The sequence below is a fragment of the Mytilus edulis genome, chromosome 6 (genome assembly GCF_963676685.1).
Source record: "Mytilus edulis chromosome 6, xbMytEdul2.2, whole genome shotgun sequence".
Lineage (NCBI taxonomy): Eukaryota > Metazoa > Mollusca > Bivalvia > Mytilida > Mytilidae > Mytilus > Mytilus edulis.
In genome coordinates, this window is record NC_092349.1 from 63,087,292 (window position 1) to 63,108,627 (window position 21,336).

Below are 21,336 nucleotides of genomic sequence, written 5' to 3' on the forward strand. Positions count from 1 at the left end.
AACCGATGACAGTAATCAAATTCAAAACAAGATATTTCTTGTTCAGATATGTCAAATCGGTTAAAATAATACTTTGCGTTTTAGCGCTTGCTTATTAAGTATACAAATCCCTGTTGATGGGATATTGCAGAGCTTGTGTTTTCCAATCATAAGCTCCTTAACAGAGAGTAACTGCTTATATAGAAGATAAATCAAGAGTTTTAAATGATGAAGTTGAAAATTTTACCAATCATGTGACGACAGATATCTTCCTCTAAACCATAATCCCACATCCCCCCGAATGTTACTTACCGAGTTTGACCTATCACCAGGTTTGTACTTAAAAGAGCAATACGGCCGCACAATCAGATGAAACAGGATCTGCATATCCTTTTGGGGTGTTTGCGAAAACCATTGGTTTTGGTGGAGTTCGTGTTGCTTAGTTTTCCGTTTTATATATACTGTCATTAGTCTTTTCGTCCTTTATTCGTTTGTTTCCATTGCATTGTCAGTTTATTTCGACTTATGAATTTTGATATCACTTAGTTATATATCGCCTCTTTATGTCTTAATTTTGTTTACTTGATTTAACCATGATATTCATAGTTTAACTACAGTGCCGAGGATAGTTACGTACCAGTTCAGATCTTACCTTCTGTAAAAATAAAACAATTTGATTTGTAACATAAATTTGAGAACATTGTTTGTTGTTGTATATGCATTTGACTATATTTCATATGACTATCACGTCGGCTTGCATGTTAAATGTACTATGCTAGCATTTGATTTATTTTATTTAAAAAGAAGTTTAAAAAATCACACAGAACACCCATGTAAATGCTAAATTTTAAGTTTTTCTTTTATTTGCATTTCTTTGAAATATATATATATATATATATATTTGTTTTGTATTTTACTTTATGCATCTTACCCAGACATTATTTAATAAAGATGACCTGCACAGTGAAGGTATGTATCAATACTAAAACTATTTCTTTAAACATGTTTATTCTCTTGTTTTGTATTCTCATGTTTTTATTTATTTAACTATTTTTCTATCTATTTTTTTATGTTATCATATCTAACATTTTGTATGCATTTTTGTAACTTCTCTGTAATCTTTGCAATTACATTGTTTTATAAAAATAAACTATCTATTACAGCAAAATCATATATATTGACTAATGAAAACAAAATGCCACATTGACATTATTGACATATTCTCCATACATTATGAAACAATCATATTTCATTAATGTGATTCGTTAAAATATAATATATTTAAATGAAAATATGGTACAATGAGACAACTCTTCACACTACACATTATGTCAAAGAGATTAACATTCATAGGATAGGTCAACCCGTCTTCAATAATGTGCAAATCTAATACCGTATCGATTTGTCAACTGTGTGCTTGAAATAAAGTATTAAAAGAAAAAGATAACGGAATTATATGAGCCATCAAATTTATAATATATACAATGATTTGTGCATATTTTCATTATAACTGCAAAATTGTGGTGCTTTTATAAAAAAAAATGATGTCATTATCTCTTTAATTCCATGCTAACGAAGAGCTTATCTAGATTATCATTCATCAGGAACACACACATCGACATATTTAAATGCAAAGAGTGTGTAAGAAACGAAACACTCGAAGAGCAATATGACAAGCTTAAGGAAACACCTAGAATAAAACCACATTCAACTACGATCAACTTTCTATAGATATAAGAAGATATGGTATGAATGCCAATGAGACAACTCTCAATCCAAGTCACAGTTTTATTGTTATACTCCCTTTTGAGACTTGGATATTTATCACTGAATTTACTTTTCAACGCGAAATTGTAATCAAAACCAAAAAGGATCATTTCAGGACAAGCACTTCACTATATCTTATTAGAAGAAATGCGAAATAAACAATTTAAAAGAAGACAATACAAAACCTTAATTTTCTCACTTTGACAGAGTATATTGTTGTTCTGACAATAAATGTAATGTTCATAATATAAACAAAATAATAATTGCTGGTTGCCGCGTAATAACTAATTTTTTTATTGCATTTGTAGAAATTGAACAACAGTTCCGGAGAGAAATGAATTATTTTGATATCAACATCACGAAGAAAGCCGTGCGGAAGTTATCTCCGGACTTTAAGGAGTTCGTTTTAAGTTGCAAATATGAGGGTGAATTGTGTAATGAAAGGTAAAAGTATACATAATATGTTTTTCATAACAACAAATATTGATTATGGTTGTAACACCTTACCTTTGCTTTTGATAGCGTTACTTTTACTTGAAAAATTTTATTCAAAATACAAAATCATGCAAAGCAAAACACACATAAAAGCAAGGTAGAGGCCCTTTTAAATGCTACTACATAGACCTTATCTGACCCCATGTCGAAGGTGAACATACTAAGGGTGGAGTCCATATACCGCTATTTACACATCAAACTGTACCCCATATCTGAGAAACAGGTAAGGATGTCATCAAGATCGATCAGAATATGTGTTCAACGTAGTTGTTATACAGTCAAGTCTATTTTTCGAATTGTTTTAGTTTGTACTTTGAAAAATTCAACATCTCATTAATTTCCGTATCTTAAATTTAATCAGCATCGTTGTCGTATACATGATATACATGTACTTCAATTCAATCTCCATTCAAATGTATATCTACGTTAATTCCAATGTTTAAGAAAAAAACATATACATGTATGTCTATTTCTTATTGTAGCTCTTTTATGCCATTTTTCGATCCGTATTATGGCCAATGCTATAGGTTTCCTCGAAAACCGTTAGTAACAAAGCACGTTGGACAGTTATTTGGTAAGTATGGCACGTCGAGATAAAATAAGATTATATTCACATCCTTCTACTGACACTGTTTCCAATAAAATACATCATCATAGTGTAAATTACGACTGGAAGTTTCTGTTCAAATAACCTTCAATATAAATATTTATTAAATTATGTAGGATCAAACACATTTTTAACTGGGGTGATTAAATCATTTGCAATTTTGATTAACAATTTTCGTTCTATAATCTACTATTGTATAATGCAAAGAATCTAAATAAAAAACAAACACAAAACATCATATGCATCAAAATTACATTTTCCTGATATATTATTGATATTTGAAAGATCTTAAAAGGGTATCAGAAACGAAATTATCGACTTGCTTAAACCCTTTTAATCCCGTTATCCATGCATCTGTATTGCACATAAAGAGATCAAAATGAAGGATACGAAAATAGTTTCGGAAACATGACTAATCGAAGTGAAAACCAAGGGGAAAAAACTAACGGACCAATCCAATTTTTACCTATTTGTAAATATGTAAATAATATAAGAATCATAGCGCATTATCATACTACTATATTGTATTTATGACTTTGGAATACTTGTACTAATGTTGTGTCACAAAAGACATATTCTAATAGTACACTATTTTCACGATTGCACCTTACATTTACAGCAACAGTGGTCTTACGTAATTAAACAAGTTACGTCATAATGCAAATGAGGTTAAAAAAACGTATAACGAACCTATTTAAATCTATTGCAAATTTGAGAAGGGAAAGTTCATAAAAACTGACCATATAAACGGAACTTATGAAAATCAACTGTATTAATCCTGACTTGGTACAGACAATTTCAAATACATAAGATATAATATATAAACATGACAAATAGAAAAATAATATTTTATTAAAAAAATTCCTGATTTAAAACAGGACTATAAATTTTATATGGGAAATAATATCATTTCTACTGTTCAACTTACAATCTGTGATTCACATAAACACAAGAGTATTTGAGCCAGATCTAGATATCACCTATAGCTGCTAAATACAGTAGAAATGAAACCTGGTATCATATGGATGTACCGCAATTCACATACTCGGCATGCATATCACGTAGGTCGCCATAGCAGAAATGCATTAGTTAGATGCATTATGGTTGACCTTGTACACTCAAAACGTAATTCATGTTATACTTTTACGTCGAAGGTGTATATGTTATGAAACTTAATTATTTACCATTTTTCCTAAAAGCATTCCAACTATTTCTGAATGTGAATCAGAGTGATTACATACCATACGTCGCTGATGACCCAGGTGTCGTTCTGTCGATACATGAAAATGGCTACAGACCATATTTACAAAGCAATGGGTTCTCAGTATCACCAGGATTTAAAACAGATATTTCATTGTTTCAGGTATGTTGCTTACATTTGATATATCATATACATGATGTTTTATTTTTGACGAAGTATGTTGATGCCTCATATAGAATAGCATTACGAAATAACAGAAAAAACATGCCCTAATGTAGGTCCCTTATAGCTTGTTGTTCGGTGGGGGCCAAGGCTCCGTGTTGAAGGCCGTACAAAGACCTATAATGGTTTTGTTTTATAAATTGTTATTTGGATTGAGAGTTGTTTCATTGGCACTCACACCACATCTTCTTATATCAACCTAAACATGTTTTAATGAATTAAATGAATGTGAAACTTTTTTGCCTAAGAAATTTTAGAATATCGTTTTTTTCAGAATTAAATTAATTCGCAATATGTTTGTGACGTCTTCAAAAACCAGTATTCAATTACAAAAATGTTGTAATCAGTATCTTTATTTTAATCAAAGATGTGAATTGATGACGAGTACTGCTAATTGTCAGTTTGTATGTTGACGAACAACACAACTTCTTACACCAACAAGACATTAAAAATACATCGTATAATGATAACATGACAACACCAACCTTAAGAGAAATGTATGCAATGGAAAAAGCACGCCAACGTAGGCTTTATTAATTGAAATGTATACATCACAGTGCAGCTATATAATAACGTAGAACAACGGTAAAAATAGTAAGAGTAAGATCGAAGTGCATTATTTATCGATAATAAAGTGTTATGCTCGAAAAACAAATCAAAAGCGAAATGTAAAATAACCAAAATGTCGAATAAAATGCCAATATATTGATAATGATGTGTAAGAAAACAAACAGACGTTATAGGTGTAAATTTCAAAAATGGGTTTTATATTATTTCTATTTCACTAATTTTGCTAACGATGTCACTGATTAGCCACGTTGCATTTCATTTTCATTTGTCGTTTGGTAGAAGAGAATGTTGAGGAAAAAGGAGGTATTTGGTAATACAGATTTATGTGATGACAGCGGTGAATTTACAAACATTCAGGTAAAAACAAAATACAACTTGTTGATTAAACACACCAACAATCAAAAATACTAGGTAATAACGAGTTATTTTTATCGTTTTGCTTCCATAGATGTGTAAGCGGTTTTGTCTGTAATAGAGGTACTGTAAAACACGTAGCGTAATGCAATACGAAATGTACAGTCATAAAGCAGTTTTCTGGACAATGAAGGAAATACTAATCAGAACTCCATAAAAAGGATCGTCGTGACAGACATTTTAAGAGACATTAGACACAAAAGGTTTGGTGTAGTTCATAACGAATTATCTCGATGTACATATTAAATTTAAAGACACAAAGAATGAATAAATTTAGCATTATGGTCATAAAGGCCACAACTGTTATATTTTTCACAGAACACCAATAATTCTTTGTCTTCTTCAAAGAAGAAAAAACAAGAATTCGAACTCCAAGATGAATTCAAAAATGGTGAATTCTATAAAGAACTGACAAAAATTTTAACTTCAATACACCAATGTGGAAAGTTTGAAAAACAACTATGAAATTCCGGACTTGGTACGGTCATTTACCAAGAAAATGTTATGTTAAAACTGGTTTTATAGACCTCTTAATCAAATATTTAACATATAACTTAAAACATGTGAATTTCAAAATTTTTAGATAATGTTATTGAAATTTGTTACGCACTGTATTCAAAAGACTTCATTTGAAACTGAGTTTGCTTTATGACATTCATAACATTAAATAACCCAAACATTGTTGTATTTCCAGAAAAGTAATTAGTCAAGACAATGAACATGCCACATTCTTCTTGTATGCTGTTTTCTAATTGTTTATTATCAACTTTTATAATCAATAATTATATTTGTACGTGATCACTATCTCTGTAACTTTTCTATATCTAAAGTTCTTGCGTTATTTACAAAAGAGTATTTCGAGAACGCGCTAATATTGATTTAGAATGTCACAGGGGGGAAATATATTAACATCGCTACTGATTTAGTTAGTAGGGCATGTGATTTGGTATGATAAATATAATCTCTTTTGGGCCTCGGGTTTGCTAGTTCATATTTACTTTTGGTTGAGCTAAATTGGTGTGAGACTATGTAAGCAAAAAAAAGGTAGTAGGAGGATGACCCTTTTCCGGTATGTGATTTTGTATTTAAATGAAATTATTTGATGTTACAAAAATGTAATATCAATTTTCTATCGTGACATGATACATTTTGGTTCTTTTTTATAATTCAGATATACCCGTCCCATACGGTTTGTAGTTGATCTCATTAAGGAAACTAGGCTTGTAATTTGTAGGCAACGCGTGTATTTCGCAATTCGTCTAAAAAAGACGTGTTGGTGTCTCGAATAAAGAACGGACAAAAGGACAAAATAAAGCTTTTCCCTTTTGTCTCTAAAAATGTGTTTGTTTTATTTTTATTACATTGAATAGCAGAACCTGTCAGTGTCTAAAAAAAGGGACAAAAGGACAAAATAAAGCTTTACCCTTTTGTCTATAAAGATGTTTTTGTTTTATTTCTATTTTACTGAATAGCAGAACAATAAATTGATGTGGTATTTCTGTGTCGCTAATAACCTAAGTTTTTACAATATCGTTCTATAATTAATATTAGGAATCAATTTTTCTTTTAGGCATGCTTTGAACTATGTATAGAAAAAATTATAGAAAAGAATTGCAATTGTTCGCCTACTTTATCAGATGTTAGTTTAGGACTGTGGATTTGTGATGACGCTGAAGGTATATTAAGTAAATATATATCTTACATAAATCTTTGTCACTTTTGCGCATTTGGGGCATATACAAAATTTCAAGACTGGTATCTAGGATGAGTTTAATGAAAGCTGTATTCGTGTATTGACAATAAGGTATCAACCTTTATTCATAAGTCACGGGAATATTTGACATCAATGTGTGTTTGTGACAGCTTAGGAATTGTCATCTAAAGTGAAACAATTGACATCATTCATTATATGAAACATTGTCATAAATAGAATTGTTATAATTCTGTCTGCACCGAATAGTTGATAATTTAAGATCATCCATTAAATGTATTGGATTTATTATCAACTGCTGTGGGGAGCATCTTTCTAATTGTAATATAATCTGAAATGATGCAGTTAAGGTGGTATGGGAATCTAAAATAAAAATGATAGAATTTGTTCATACTTTGCCAAAACGTAGTATCTATTGATATATGTCGAAAAATATAATAAAAATGATAGGTCACCGCGCATTTTCTCAAGCTACAGGACGGGACAATATGACACATTTTGTATGGATTATACAGGAAAAAACACCATTTTGTGATTAAAAATGATAAAATTGTTAAATACTACAGGAAAAGATAGCTTTCAGACACTGCTTTGAGAATATCAAAAGAAAAGAAAGGGTCACCGTACGTTTTTTCCGGCTAAAATACAAAATAGGAAAATTCCATGTAGAATCCTTCAGAAAATGCACTGTTTTAGAGTTACCTCCCCTTAAAATGCCAATTTAAAAAAAAAAAAAAAAAAAAAAAAAAATAGTTAACATTTGCAAAAATATTAATATTTATAAGTTATATTCTTATAAATTAGTTCTGATAAATGAAAATTCACATTAAATATCTGCATTCCTGCATCAAATTTGCTAACTTGATGGAAAATCTAGACCTTTGGTTCTCTGTTTTTTACGATCCAAGATGGACGAAGACACCCATACCACCTTAAAAAGCTGTTTCTGTCGTGTTAAATAACTACAAAATTAGCACAAAGTTTAGTAACATTTCAATCGTCCGTTCATAAATGTAAGCCATTACAAGTTTCAAATCATTATTCTATATACCGTTAGTATTTGTTGTCACAAACTATAAATACGTGGCCCTTTTTTGATTGTCGTAAACCTTCACACACTTCCAGATTTAAGATTGTATGTCTATAGCACTTTAAAATCAAAGATAACAAAATAGTACAAGCAAGGAAAAACTATTGCATTGTATTTCGATTCATTTCAATGACAGGTTAAAAGCTACTGAATCACCAAAACCTTTTGAAATAGTAACCCCTTAGAGTTTTAATATCTCCCGTTTGATGTTTGAACATATTATCGATATGTTTTAGTAGAAGTGCAGCGGTATGTTAAAAATTGACATTTAAAGACTTGGAGGGTCTAGAAGTTAATATCAATGTACATCATTGCAAGTGTATTAATAGTCGAAAAGTTTATGGGGAAAACCGTGGCATCTTGTCAAGTTGAAAACCGATTTGCAACTAAAATTTTTGTAACATGTTTTTATTATTAACTTATGAAAATGCTGCGTTTTACTTTGTCACGTTTTGAACAAAATTTGTATTTCTAAACAAATGTAGTCGTTCTAAAAACTTATTGACTTTTGTCTAACAACCTATAAAATTCGTCAAAATGTTCGTATACATCAACTGCTAGCTTTTCTGTCCAGCTGCATACTTCTGTTTGATTTGATCTGGGTTTGAAAATTACATATGCGTCAATGGATATTTTATACTACAGTATCGACGTAGTTGTATTCTTAATGTTTTCTATATTGTGTAATATTATTTGTCTGTTTGTCTTTTGATTTTTTATCCATGACAATGTCATTTTATTTTCGATCTATGAGAGTGACTGTCCCTCTGGTACCTTTCACCCTTCTAGTCAACATACTCGTGATAGGTTTTTGTAAATCTTTCAGAGGTATGATTTTTATAACTATTTTCAACCGAAAAAAACCCGAACCAAATGTTAAATAAGTCAAATACAGTATTCCACCAAAATTTCATACATATCTATAGCCTGCAATACATTCCCCTAGGGTATCACCAACCCAGTAGTCTACACTTCGGTGTTGACATGAATATCAATATACAAAAGTTTGATTTTTTGTTCGAGAAATAAGGATTTTTCTTATCCCAGGCATATATTACCTTAGCCGTATTTGGCACAACTTTTGGGAATTTTGGATCCTCAATGCTCTTCAACTTTGTTTTTGTTTGGCTTTATAAATATTTTGATATGAGCGTCACCGATGAGTCTTATGTAGATTAAACGCGCGTCTGACGTACTAAATCATAACCCTGGTACATTTAATAACTATTCAATACTGTCCAGACAACTCTTCTAAAGTTAGAGTACAAACTGTTCACTCTTGTTATTTTAATGTCCTTACTGAACTGCATGCAGGTCAAATGTCAAACGTCAAAACAGCATCTGAATGATATTCGCTGCTTAGTACAAAGTTTTAAAAATATTAAAGATTTTAAATTCAGAAATTAAAGAAAACACATTTTGTATCAATATTTAGTCGATCAACAAATTGACATCGTAAATCTAAACTATTCCCGTCTTATTTTGTAATTAAATGTTTGTTTGTCGATGACTCAATAACAATCCTTTTAATGAGTGCTTACAACTGATATGTATCAATGACCTTGAAATGTCTTAGATTGCAAAAGAATCAAGAAGGTTTAGGTCATATCTTGACCTCTCTTAAAACAAACTTAGGTCATGTTTTTCTCTGGCTGTTTATGACGTCTTAACATTGAATCCATTGGATGTTGGATGTGTACGGATTGGTAGTTTAGTCTTAGATGTATTATTTGTTTTATTAGTTGTTAGTGGCTTTGAACTAGCAGTCAGATAACTGCGAGTACTCTCAGATCTGTTCCTAGTGTCTTTTTTTTTATTGGGATGTACACGTACCCGGCCACGTCCACTTGTATTTTTGTCCATCTGATGAGTTAAACCTTTTTCAACTGATTTTTATAGTTCGTTCTTATGCTGTACTGTTATACCACTGTCCCAGGTTAGGGGAGGGTTGGGATCCCGCTAACATGTTTAACCCCGCCACATTATTTAAGTATGTGCCTGTCCAAGTCAGAAGTCTGTAATTCAGTGGTTGTCGTTTGTTAGTTGTTAGTTGTAACATATTTGATTTTCGTTCATTTTTTTTTATATAAATAAGGCCGTTAGTTTTCTCGTTTGAGTTATTTTACATTGTCTTATCGGGGCCTTTTATAGCTGACTATGCAGTATGGGCTTTGCTCATTGTTGAAGGCCGTACGGTGACCTATAGTTGTTAATATCTTTGTCATTTTTGGTCTCTTGTGGACAGTTGTCTCATTGGCAATCATACTACATCTTCTTTTTTATATTAGATTTTTATCTTTGACAAATGATAACTCGTCTTTGAACCAAAAAAACGTCTATAACAATGATGAAAAACCCGTATGAAATAGGAAGTTCGGTTCACAAATCACTATATAAAACTGCATGACTTAAACGCAAGGTAAATTATTAAACACTTCTAATTTTAACGCACCAGATGCTTTCGACAGATAGAACTCCTACACAGATAATGGATCAAAAATTACATTGAAATTCAAAACCTTATACAAATACAATATTGAAATCCAAAACCTTATACAAATGTCGTAGAGCTACTTGGTTGATGAGACCATCGAGGACTTACAGTTCATCAACAAAGATATCACCCGAATAGTAATTAAAACTTTAAGCAAAATTCATCAATAAAACTAATGAAATGTTATGTGTTCGGTGCATGTGGAGTTTACATGTTCTCCTAAGGGTTTGTTTATTACCCTGGTTCTCTTTTAAATCAATATATGATATCTGAAACTTATAATGTCTTCTTTTTAGGTATTTGATTATAAATACAATAATTCAGTGATGAATGAAACTGTAAATAAGGTGTTTGATCTATATCCAATTCAAGTTTCTTTTATATAATTCGGAGTTTATATATGACGACCATTATCACTGAACTAGTATACATTTTTTTAGGGGCCAGCTGAAGCACGCCTCCAGGTGTGGGATTTTCTCGCTGCATTTAAACCCATTGGTGGACTTCGGCTGTTATCTGATCTTTGGTCGGGATTTTGGTCTCTTTGGCACATTCCTCATTTCCATTCTAAAGTTTATTTTCAGCATGATTACCTATTTATGTCCGTTTAGCAATCGCGGTATTTTGACAGAGACTGATTCCTTTGCTAAACATAAATTTCACGTTTGTTGTTTATGGTAATTATTTTAGCTTTCAGTAAAACACGAAAATAAAACATGTCTTTTATATATTTTAGAGCTTCAATGTATGGCACAAGCTGAAAAAAGTAGCGACAACTGCAGTTGCAAAGAGCCTTGCAAGTATGATATTAACTTTATTATTAAAAAAGAAAACACTTTTATTTTTGCCAGTAATAAATGAAAAATTAATTCGATAATTTTTCCTGGTGAAACATTGAATGCTGTAGTTATCCATGATGTTTGTAATTAAATATGTAAACCACTTAAGACCTTATCTTATTATGCTGATCATTTTCATTCATTATTTTTTACCACCTCAAGACTACTAACCTTATTATGCGAATGACCAACGTTGACATCCCGCAGTGAATGACATACCCCCTCAAAATTGAGAACCAAATGTTATTCATGTTAGTTTCTGTGTCTCTGGATTAAACACGTCTTCTAATTAAATACATGAAGAATTATATCATAAGTTGAACCCTAAACTAAAATTTTCAAGTTTAAATGAATAGTGTCTATACAAATATGTTACGAACTAGATCACATTTCAATAAGTCAATTAGTTATATCTAATTCTAACTGGTATAATTAAACATATGCCATCAACACAAACGTTGTGGAAAATTAATCTGTTAGGATAATTAAATACAAGTACTTTAATACGACCTACCTTGTGACATTTTTGGGGTAAACGAACGTGCAGCGAGATTAAATTGATAATTTAGTAAAAAAAAATCAAACTGTGTTCTTTCCGTTATTCTTGGACGAGATCGGAGCCCCTCATCTAAGTATATCAGTGATTCTCTAGTTGAATGTATGTCTGCATAAACAAAAACGTTTTCCAAATAGTAACGGTAAAGGTTAAATGAAAATGTAATCCAGACAGTGCTTTTTGTAAAAACATACGAAAAGAATGTCTGAAATGTTTCCTCCCTTATAACCTTCATTGTCAGTAAAGGGCGTAAGGGCTTGTAATACTATATTGTTCAACAGGCAACTTGATACAAGAAGCTATAACTACCACTCCGACGTAGAATGTAGACTTACCTCTTGATCTTTATTAAAAGCTACAAATCATGCTGTCTTAACGGGTGCAACAAAAGATCTACATCCCCTTCAGGTCATTCTCCTCCAATTTGTTATCTACGTTTTTGGAGTTTTACATGCATGCATTTGTTAAGATATTTAGTTTCTTTTTTATTGCATACTGTTTTATTGTCCTTTCATCATTGATTTTAGTTTATGAATAACATTAAAATCTTTTACCAGAAATAAACAAACATACGCTAAATTTTCATCCCATTTGTCCCTACAACTATGAAGTGTCTCTACACAAATGTAAATAAATCATAGAAGGAAAAACAGTAACTCAAACAACAATCAAGTATGAACAATCTAACCATACTGTCAAATATATGTAAACTGAAATATTGTCTGTAATTATAGACAAACATCTACAATATATATGTAAAACTATAAATAGATCCAATGTAACAATTCTTCGAAATACCATTTATGTGCAATTTAAATCAATTTTATAGATAAGGGTACGTCAACCTAAATTACGTTTCTTGGACAGATGTACTATTACAAAAAGTTTATCTTTAATACGAATATCCGATTTTTTCTACAGCGAAATAAAATATGAAACATTTCGTTCCATGACAACATGGCCAGGAAGAAGTTATGTAGGAGTGTTGGATGCAATTCTCAAACAAAGAGGTGTGGCATACCAGGACTTAAGGTAAATATATTTTTTTATTTCTTATGCAGTGACAATCCTGTGATATGATTGGTTATTACCTTTTCCTCGAATACATGCTTCAGTGGGTAAGATATTTGTTTTAAATGTTACTTCGGCAGATAGAAATTAAGAACCAAAAATTCAAAAATGCAATAAATTTAAAAAGATTTTGAGGACTGTAACAATAATCTCAACCCCGGCAAAAGGAAAAAACAGTTGCATGGTTTAATACATAAAAACAAACAAATAACAAATATGCAGCAAGGAAAGGTTTGATAGACATATTCTAAACGAATGTCTTCGTAAACTTTATGACAGTAAGACGCAAGATGGGAAATATCATTGTATTGTAACCTTGTAGTTACAATCAAACGAAGAATACCTGATTTTCACTTGTTGAATATTATTTCTACTTGGAAGTGATATTTTTGCGATTCAAGTGGTAATTTTGCTGTCACATCAGAGGGCTGGTGAATCTTTTCATTTTATTTATAAAACGTTAGTTTGAGTACTTTTTCTCAATAATTGGTCAATGCATGTCTTAAAAATAAGCTCAAAACATCGCTGATGTATTATTTCAATCCGAATGTTTGCGAATATTTTTCGACCTTATCTTGAGATTATTTACGCAAGCCATGTGTTTTGCATATTCAATTGTTAAAATAATAAGAATGTCAATATTGAAAACTGAAATAATGAAAGTACCATTTTGTTGACTTATTCTTTCCAAATAAAAATCAATCTTGCTTTGTTTTACGTTAGCCAGTTTGGCCCTTGAAAGCAATTGGTGTGAGCCAATGCTTCGTGTTGAAGGCCGCACTTTGAATTATAATGGTTTACATTATACACATTGTAACTAGGATGGAGAGTTGTCTTATTTTCACTCATACCACATCTTCTTATATCTAGTAGGTAGGGAAAAAAATATAATAATAAAAATACCGAACTCTGAGGAATATTCAAAACGGAAAGTCCCTAATCAAATACCAAAATAAAAAGCTCAAACACATGAAATAAATGGATACCAATTGTAATACTCTGACTTAGAACAGACATTGTATCATTAACCTGGTTTTATAATGCTAAGCCTCTCACTTTTATGTCAGTCGCATAAAATTCTATAAAATTGACAACGATGTGTGAACGAAACAAACAGACATAATACATTGAACATTGTTGAAGGTAAAAATGTCAAAAATAGCAGTCAACATTTGTGTTGTAATCTAAACCACTATTACACTAAACAAATATGTAACAAATAAACAAAAAGGCATATAGACAAAGCTCATCAGCCAACATAAAATACAAGACTACAAAAATGTACCATAGCACAATAATACAATGACGAAATACAAAGCCACCTTATATGTAACAAAGAAACACAAAAAGGCATATAGACAAATGACATTGCTACACAGAACCACGTCAAATGGGTATTACCAACACAGATTAAACAGTAAAAACAATATTTATAACGACTAATAAAAGTATACTGTAACCTGTATAACATGTTATTAAAACGATAAACAACATCTGTATCCATAATCTTATTTTATTTGTGATGTTGATACGGAATACTTATCAATAAGGTCTTGGTACCGTCCGATGAACCTTTTTACAAAAAAAAAAAACGAGACGTTCTTTGGTATACCCTTGGTGCATCAACTTTCTACTGAGACATTGGTGATGTTTTACAAAGTATGAGAAGTAGCTTCAAGCTCTTAAATAACGATTAGTTAGAAAATATATATACCCTACGCAGGTGCATTTGGTATATTGCTATTAAGATGGGGGGGATATGATAATTTCAAAATTTAAATCGTCTCGATTACCAACTTACCAATATATGGGATATATATTTCTAAATATGACAATAGTCATTCATTCATTTGATGTGTTTGAGCTTTTGATTTTAGCATTTAATTGTGGACTTTTTGAATTTTCCTCGGAGTTCAGTAATTTTGTGATTTTATTTTTTATCAAAGTTTCTGGTAAATAGATGACCGCGTATGTCTAAATCGAGGTATAAGTCTGAAAAGGAGGCTGCGGCAAAATCTATGTCTGATTTTTCTTTAATTTCTAGTTCTGGGGGATATATTATTGGAATCCAATTAGAAAAGTGTGAATTGTTAATGGAAAGAAAAACATCAACATATTCAAATGTAATTTAAAGGATTATGCTACTTTGATCTTCTTGTTTTTGACAATTGTCTAAAGGAACTCCGACTCGTATAAAATAAGATGGGGCCGCCAAGGAGAGGCACACAGTTCGTTCTTATAGGAATGCCGACAATTTGGTAAAAAGACTACCTCCAAATTTAACATATATGTTGTCAATAAGAAACGTCAGTATACTTATCACGTGTACCTCTATGTAGCATATTTTACCTTTTTGTTCACTATAACAAAATACACAGTGTGGTATCCCAAAGTAATACATTTATAGTGTATGCTACCATTTTTATGCTGAAAAGCATTGTGAGTTATCTCTTTTAGACGATTTTTCAATTGCACATCGGCAATGATAAAATACAGGGTTAAAAAACTGAAATTTTGATAGAACTAATTTGTTTTACCTTTTTTTTTCGCTTTTTATAAAATATGCCGAATGGTATCCAGAAGCAAATAAACTATTTTATGTCTATTACAATTGTACAATTGTCGTCTTTATCCCAAAAGGGTTGCATAACGAACGTAGTGCGTTTCAACTCCTGTTTATTGATTGAAACCAATTTAAAGGTTTTCGATATTTGTTGATAATGCTTGATCTTCTCATATTTAATGTCCATTGCCATTGCTGAAGTTTGAAATATTGATTTATCAAAGCCAGTTAATAATTGCATATGACTACTTTTGTTCAAGTTATCATGAGTAATTTTAATGTTCATATGACGTAATACAAATGAGGAAAACAAGACTTTCCTAGCTATACATGTACTTTTTTTTACTTTTAAACAGGGAAAGCTTATTGTTTGTCAACATATACTTTTCCTCCCTACAAGAAGAGGTAACGGAAGAGGAACTTGCATATACGGTATATATTATATTAAAACTCTAGTTCTGTCAATTGATTTAACAAATTGAGACTCGCATTTTTAACAATAGTTAAATAAGGTTTCATATGGAATAGTTCAAAGATTGGTCCATGATACTTAAATAAGACCGTTATAGTAAATACATTTATGTATGATATGTTTTTATTTAAATTATTACTGCTGTATAATTGAAAATGTTTGTTTTCAAAATTTGTGAAGAATAATTGCAAGGTTCCATTAAAATAAATTCTAAACTTTTAATTGCATGGTTTGCTAGTTCTATCATTCCATTCTGCTATATGAATGGAAAATAAGACAAGAGTTAGCATAAGTGTCTATTGTGTTTTGTTTTTATTTTAAAATCGATAATATAGAAGAGTAAAATAAGTCTTTAATCTGATCTAAAGTATAACCTAGCGTAATTTAACCCCTAAATTTAAGAGGTTTGCATGACACACAACATTTGGATTGCGATGGACACAGATCGGTACACTTCATTAGGATCCATAAAATAGTTGTTAAAGGATTTCTTATATTTCTTTTAATGTTCAGATAGCACTCCACAGTTTAAAAGCGTTATTGAAATTAAAGAAAAGTTTAATCATCTACAATTCCTGGCTTTCTAATATGTTAAGTTATCTATTAATGTCATACATGTGTCTGTGTATGTATCAGTATCTTCCATTTATTTGATTTTCTGAAAATAAAATGGTGAAATATGAAATTGTTTGTGTATCCATGGTAGCATTCTGCATTTATTTACCGTACAAATTTGCAAAAAAGTAGCATTGAAATGTCACATATCTGCACCCAGTTTGTTTCAAACTACTATTTAAATACCTTCTAGAGATATCTAGTCTAGCATAAACTGTCAAATGATTAGTTCAAATGTAACGTCAGGAAAAATACCTCGACCAAAAAAATGTAACTTGACTCAACCAAAAACTTTAACCTGAAGCGAGAGAGACGGACGGATAGACGGACGCATAGACTAAAACGTGATGCTTCTAGTTTGGGCTTAAAAAAGACATTTGTCTTTCGCCTCATTTTAACGTATTATCAAAATTCAAAATTCTTGAGACAAAAAGACAAAAAAACATTACATTAATTTCTAGACCAATGTCAGGTATGGATATAAAAATACGGAAACATCCCATAATGCATACATCACATAATCTTGAAGTTCATATAAAACCACTGAGAAAACTATTTTGATTTTCAGCTATCCAAAAAATAGATTGCATTGCACACTAGCTTTCATATTTGAAAGACCAAATTGCGAAACTCCACACTTAACTGTGGAGTGCTCCCTAAAAATTGTCAAATCAATTATATCAACTACAAAAGTATTTAAGTTCTTTTTCGACACCGATGATAGGAATTGACGTTTTTTCGCTTTTCATATAATTAAACTTTTTAATTACTTTAGTTAACATGAAACAGTTTATTGCCAATAACCTTATAAATGAGATGCAATTTCTACGCGTAAAGATGTATCTGTTAAAATATGAAAACATAAACAATTTAAAATTGAAAGAATATTTGTTATGATGTTTTACAGATTGAAAACTTTTGGTCTGATATTGGAGGATCTCTAGGACTGTGGGTTGGCATGTCTGTAATTAGCTTGGGTGAAGTTCTAGAACTTGGAATTCTTATTCTACGATTCATTAAAAAGCGAAGTGTCCGGTTGCTTTCTACTGATCATAAAAGAGGTGAAGCTGAAGACAAACTGAACGATGGTTTAAATCAAATAATCAAAGGTTTTAACGGTATGAATGAGGAGAAACAAGAAGGAAGAACTGAATTTAACGATGGTTTAAATAAAATCCTAAAAAGCATCAACATGCTAACTGCCGAGCAACAAAAGCGAGAAAATGATGAGAATGCTAATTACAGTGAGATCTCCATTGTTGAAAATGCACTACCAAAACAGTATAATGTATTTCCAGATCATGTATTGTAATGAAAGTATCCACACTCTTTATATATAATTATATTAATTATATAGAAATGCAGTTTACACTGTTAAGTAACCATACACAACGTATTGATATTTTAAGATATTGTTTTACATATAGTTTTTTAATTGTTTTGACATGAGTCCACGTGAAGTTTTGTTTGGTGTCTAGATTTTTGTCTGTGATGTAAAAAGTATGAATCATTATGTATGACATTGTATATTGTGATTATGTAGTTAAGAACTATGATAGACTGTGAATAGATATGTACCTTAATCTTTCAGTAACTTTAAATTTTAGAAATCATACGTGTTAGAACGGTGAAGTTGGATAGTCGATTTAAAAATGATTGACTTTGATGTTTATACTTTTTAAACGCAAATGGAAAGATTTACTATCGTTAAAAATCAATTTAATAAATGGTGTATGGTTTACCAATGTATAGGCCAGGTATCTTTCATCAACTTTTCAAAATATGTATTTAGTCTAGATGCATGATTTTTTTTATTAGTTGTTAGTGACTTTGAACTAGCTGTCAGTAACTGCGAGTACTCTCAGATCTGTATTTAGTGTCTTTTTGTTGTGCGGATGTTCAAGTACCCGGCCACGTCCACTTGTATTTGTAGTATTTGTATTTTTATCCATCTGAAGAGTTAAGCCTCTTTCTACTGATTTTTATAGTTCGTTCTTATGTTATACTGTTACACCACTGTACCAGGTTAGGGGAGGGTTGGGATTCCGCTAACATGTTTAACCCCGCCACATTCTTTTTTCTTTTAACGTGAGTAATATATTTTATTGCACTCTATTGCTGTTAACAATTTACTTAGTGTACATCATTGCACTAAGTATCCCTGATATATTAGTTATCCAGGGAGAATATCTAATAAAAGTAAATTGATGTAATATTACAATATGTTACCATCTGTATGTATGTGCCTATCCCAAGTCAGGAGCCTGTAATTTAGTGGTTGTCGTTTGTTAATGTGTTACATATTTGATTTTCGTTCATTTTTTGTACATAAATTAGGCCGTTAGATTTCTCGTTTGAATTGTTTTACATTGTCATTTTGGAGCTTTTTATAGCTGACTGTGTGGTATGGGCTTTACTCATTTTTGAAGGCCGTACGGTGACCTATAGTTGTTAATTTCGGTGTCATTTGGTCTCTTGTGGAGAGTTGTCTCATTGGCAATCATACCACATCTTCTTTTTTATATTGTGATTATTCATATTGAACACTAATTAATTGTATTTTGATTCCTTATTGTCTCATATAAATTAAACTGTTAACTATGAAATTATGCCAAGTTTGTTTGGTGCTTAATCATAGTGTAATCTTATTGTTTCTAACAGCTATGACATCAAAATAAAAATAAAAATCTTTTAAGATTGTCATGTAAACAAATTATGTCAGTTAAGGTTGCTCATCCTATTGATATAACGGAACTGTAAGCACCTGTCGTGCAGGTGAGAGGTTTAGCTAGGTATAAAACCAATTTAACAAAGAATTTTCTTCGTAGATAGGCTGTACCAAGTCAGAAATATATCGGTTGTTTTCCCATTCGTGCCTTTGGGTGATATATTCTAACTTTTGATTTTGTCAGGTTTCACAAACTCCCCCCTTTAGTATTTACGTTGGAGTTCGGTATTTTTGTAAATTCATCTTTGTTATACTTTTTTTAATAAACAAAGTATTTGTTATTCAGTTTACTTTCAATAATAACTATGTCAGAACATTATCAATATAATCGCCTGTATTGAGCAAATAAAATACACAAGAGGCATCATTTTACATGTATATTGTAGATGTAGTAGTCAGTGCGTTTAGAATAGAGGTACAGCAAATTAGTTTCAATACTACTTTTTACCTATCAAAGATCCATCTCTAAATTGACATATTAACAAATGGACACGCTTAGGTTTTTTTTTAACTATATTTAACTATAATGAATTGATACATAGAGATTTGAATAAAAATGTCTATTACAATAAACACATTATTTCAGTTCAAATTAAAAAAATATATAAAACAACGTTTGTTTGAGTTGAATCATTTTAATATATCTGGAGTCATTTTAGACATTTCATTTGTAACATTAAGTTTTTAAGGTGTGTCTTAATTATAGAATAAGGATATGTGTTGTAATTGTCAATTTTACAACTATCCAACTGAGACCAAATGATCACCGTACGGCATTCAAGAATTAGCAAAATCCAAACCGTTTTGTCTTTTTAAAAGCTCTCACATGCTAATTCATAATATCAACCAATTTAAACTTAACATCCATGACAAAACAATATAGACGAAGAACAAATGTAACATACAGCAATCACTAAAAATCATTGAATAACAGGATCCTGATTTGGTATAGCCATATATATAATGTAGCAAAGTTAACATGTCTGTAAGCTGTCAATCCTTCTCCTAACTCCTGAAGTTGTGTAATAGCAAAACATAAGAACAAATAGTAAAAACAGTTGGAAATGGCGTGACTAAAAAAATTGGCCCGAATAACAAAATCAATCAAAATAACGACAATGAAACAAAGTACCGTTCTGAGAGTAATAGCACTTACTGAAAGCTAGTTTTTCTAGTTCATTGTAATAAATATATTATAAAATTTGTCCAGTACAAGATTAATAGAAGCAATATCATTGAAAAGCACTTGAGCACGGAAGGATGAAAGCAACAAGGGATATGTTTCTATTTCATTATAAAAGTTATAAGAATGGCATAAGTGTCCTGAGTTGGAGTTTTACGTGCCATATACATGTACCACATTACCCCTTTTGACTATCTAGACCATATGTAAAAAAATTATGTAGAGTTTTTTAAAATGTTAAGCATTTAATTCATAGTTTTTACTCTTTTCGACAAATTTGAATTGTCTAGCTAATTTTGATCAAAGTTTAAAAGGTCAAATTTGGTAATAAAATTTGTTTACGATTGTATGTTTTAGAATGTTTTTTAAAACATGTATCTCTTTCACTCCAAGAACTCTGATAATTCCTTATCGTATCTATTAATTTCCCAAAAGATATGACAGAACCTCTCCAGTAGCGGTTCTTTTTATCAAATAATCTCTCTTGAATAAATGACTTTTAAGAACTCTCCCTGAAAATCAACTTTATTCTGCAATCACATATTTCCGATACACAAGGAGAGTAATATTGTTGATGTATAGCATTCCAAAAGAATGGTCAAAGTACAAACAATTACAAGCTACAGTCTTTGTGCCAATTTGAGCTGACCTTAAAATCGCAATCTGGGTCGTCGTGGATCCAAACTCATACTACCTAGCAATATGTAATGTATGGTTTAGGCATTTTACTTTCAATCAGCTAAACTAAAACTTGTACTC

The 21,336-nt window shown here is 30.9% G+C and overlaps 1 protein-coding gene across 1 annotated transcript; it reads left to right on the forward strand.

Annotated features, from left to right (window-relative positions):
• Positions 1-2,058: 2,058 nt before the first annotated feature.
• LOC139526261 (acid-sensing ion channel 2-like) lies at positions 2,059-19,942 on the forward strand. Its single transcript, XM_071321393.1, has 9 exons — positions 2,059-2,190; positions 2,724-2,815; positions 4,048-4,211; positions 5,121-5,198; positions 6,826-6,931; positions 11,287-11,350; positions 12,867-12,977; positions 15,936-16,011; positions 17,574-19,942. The coding sequence occupies exons 1-9, from the start codon at positions 2,081-2,083 to the stop codon at positions 17,976-17,978; spliced, it is 1,206 nt and encodes a 401-aa protein (XP_071177494.1). The 5' UTR covers positions 2,059-2,080; the 3' UTR covers positions 17,979-19,942.
• The last annotated feature ends 1,394 nt before the right edge of the window (positions 19,943-21,336 follow it).

Coding starts and splice junctions, on each gene's coding strand:
- LOC139526261 (XM_071321393.1), top strand. CDS start 2,081: ATGAATTATTTTGATATCAACATCACGAAGAAAGCCGTGCGGAAGTTA. Junction 11,351..12,866: donor AGTTGCAAAGAGCCTTGCAA/GTATGATATTAA, acceptor TTTTTTCTACAG/CGAAATAAAATATGAAACAT. Junction 12,978..15,935: donor GTGGCATACCAGGACTTAAG/GTAAATATATTT, acceptor ACTTTTAAACAG/GGAAAGCTTATTGTTTGTCA.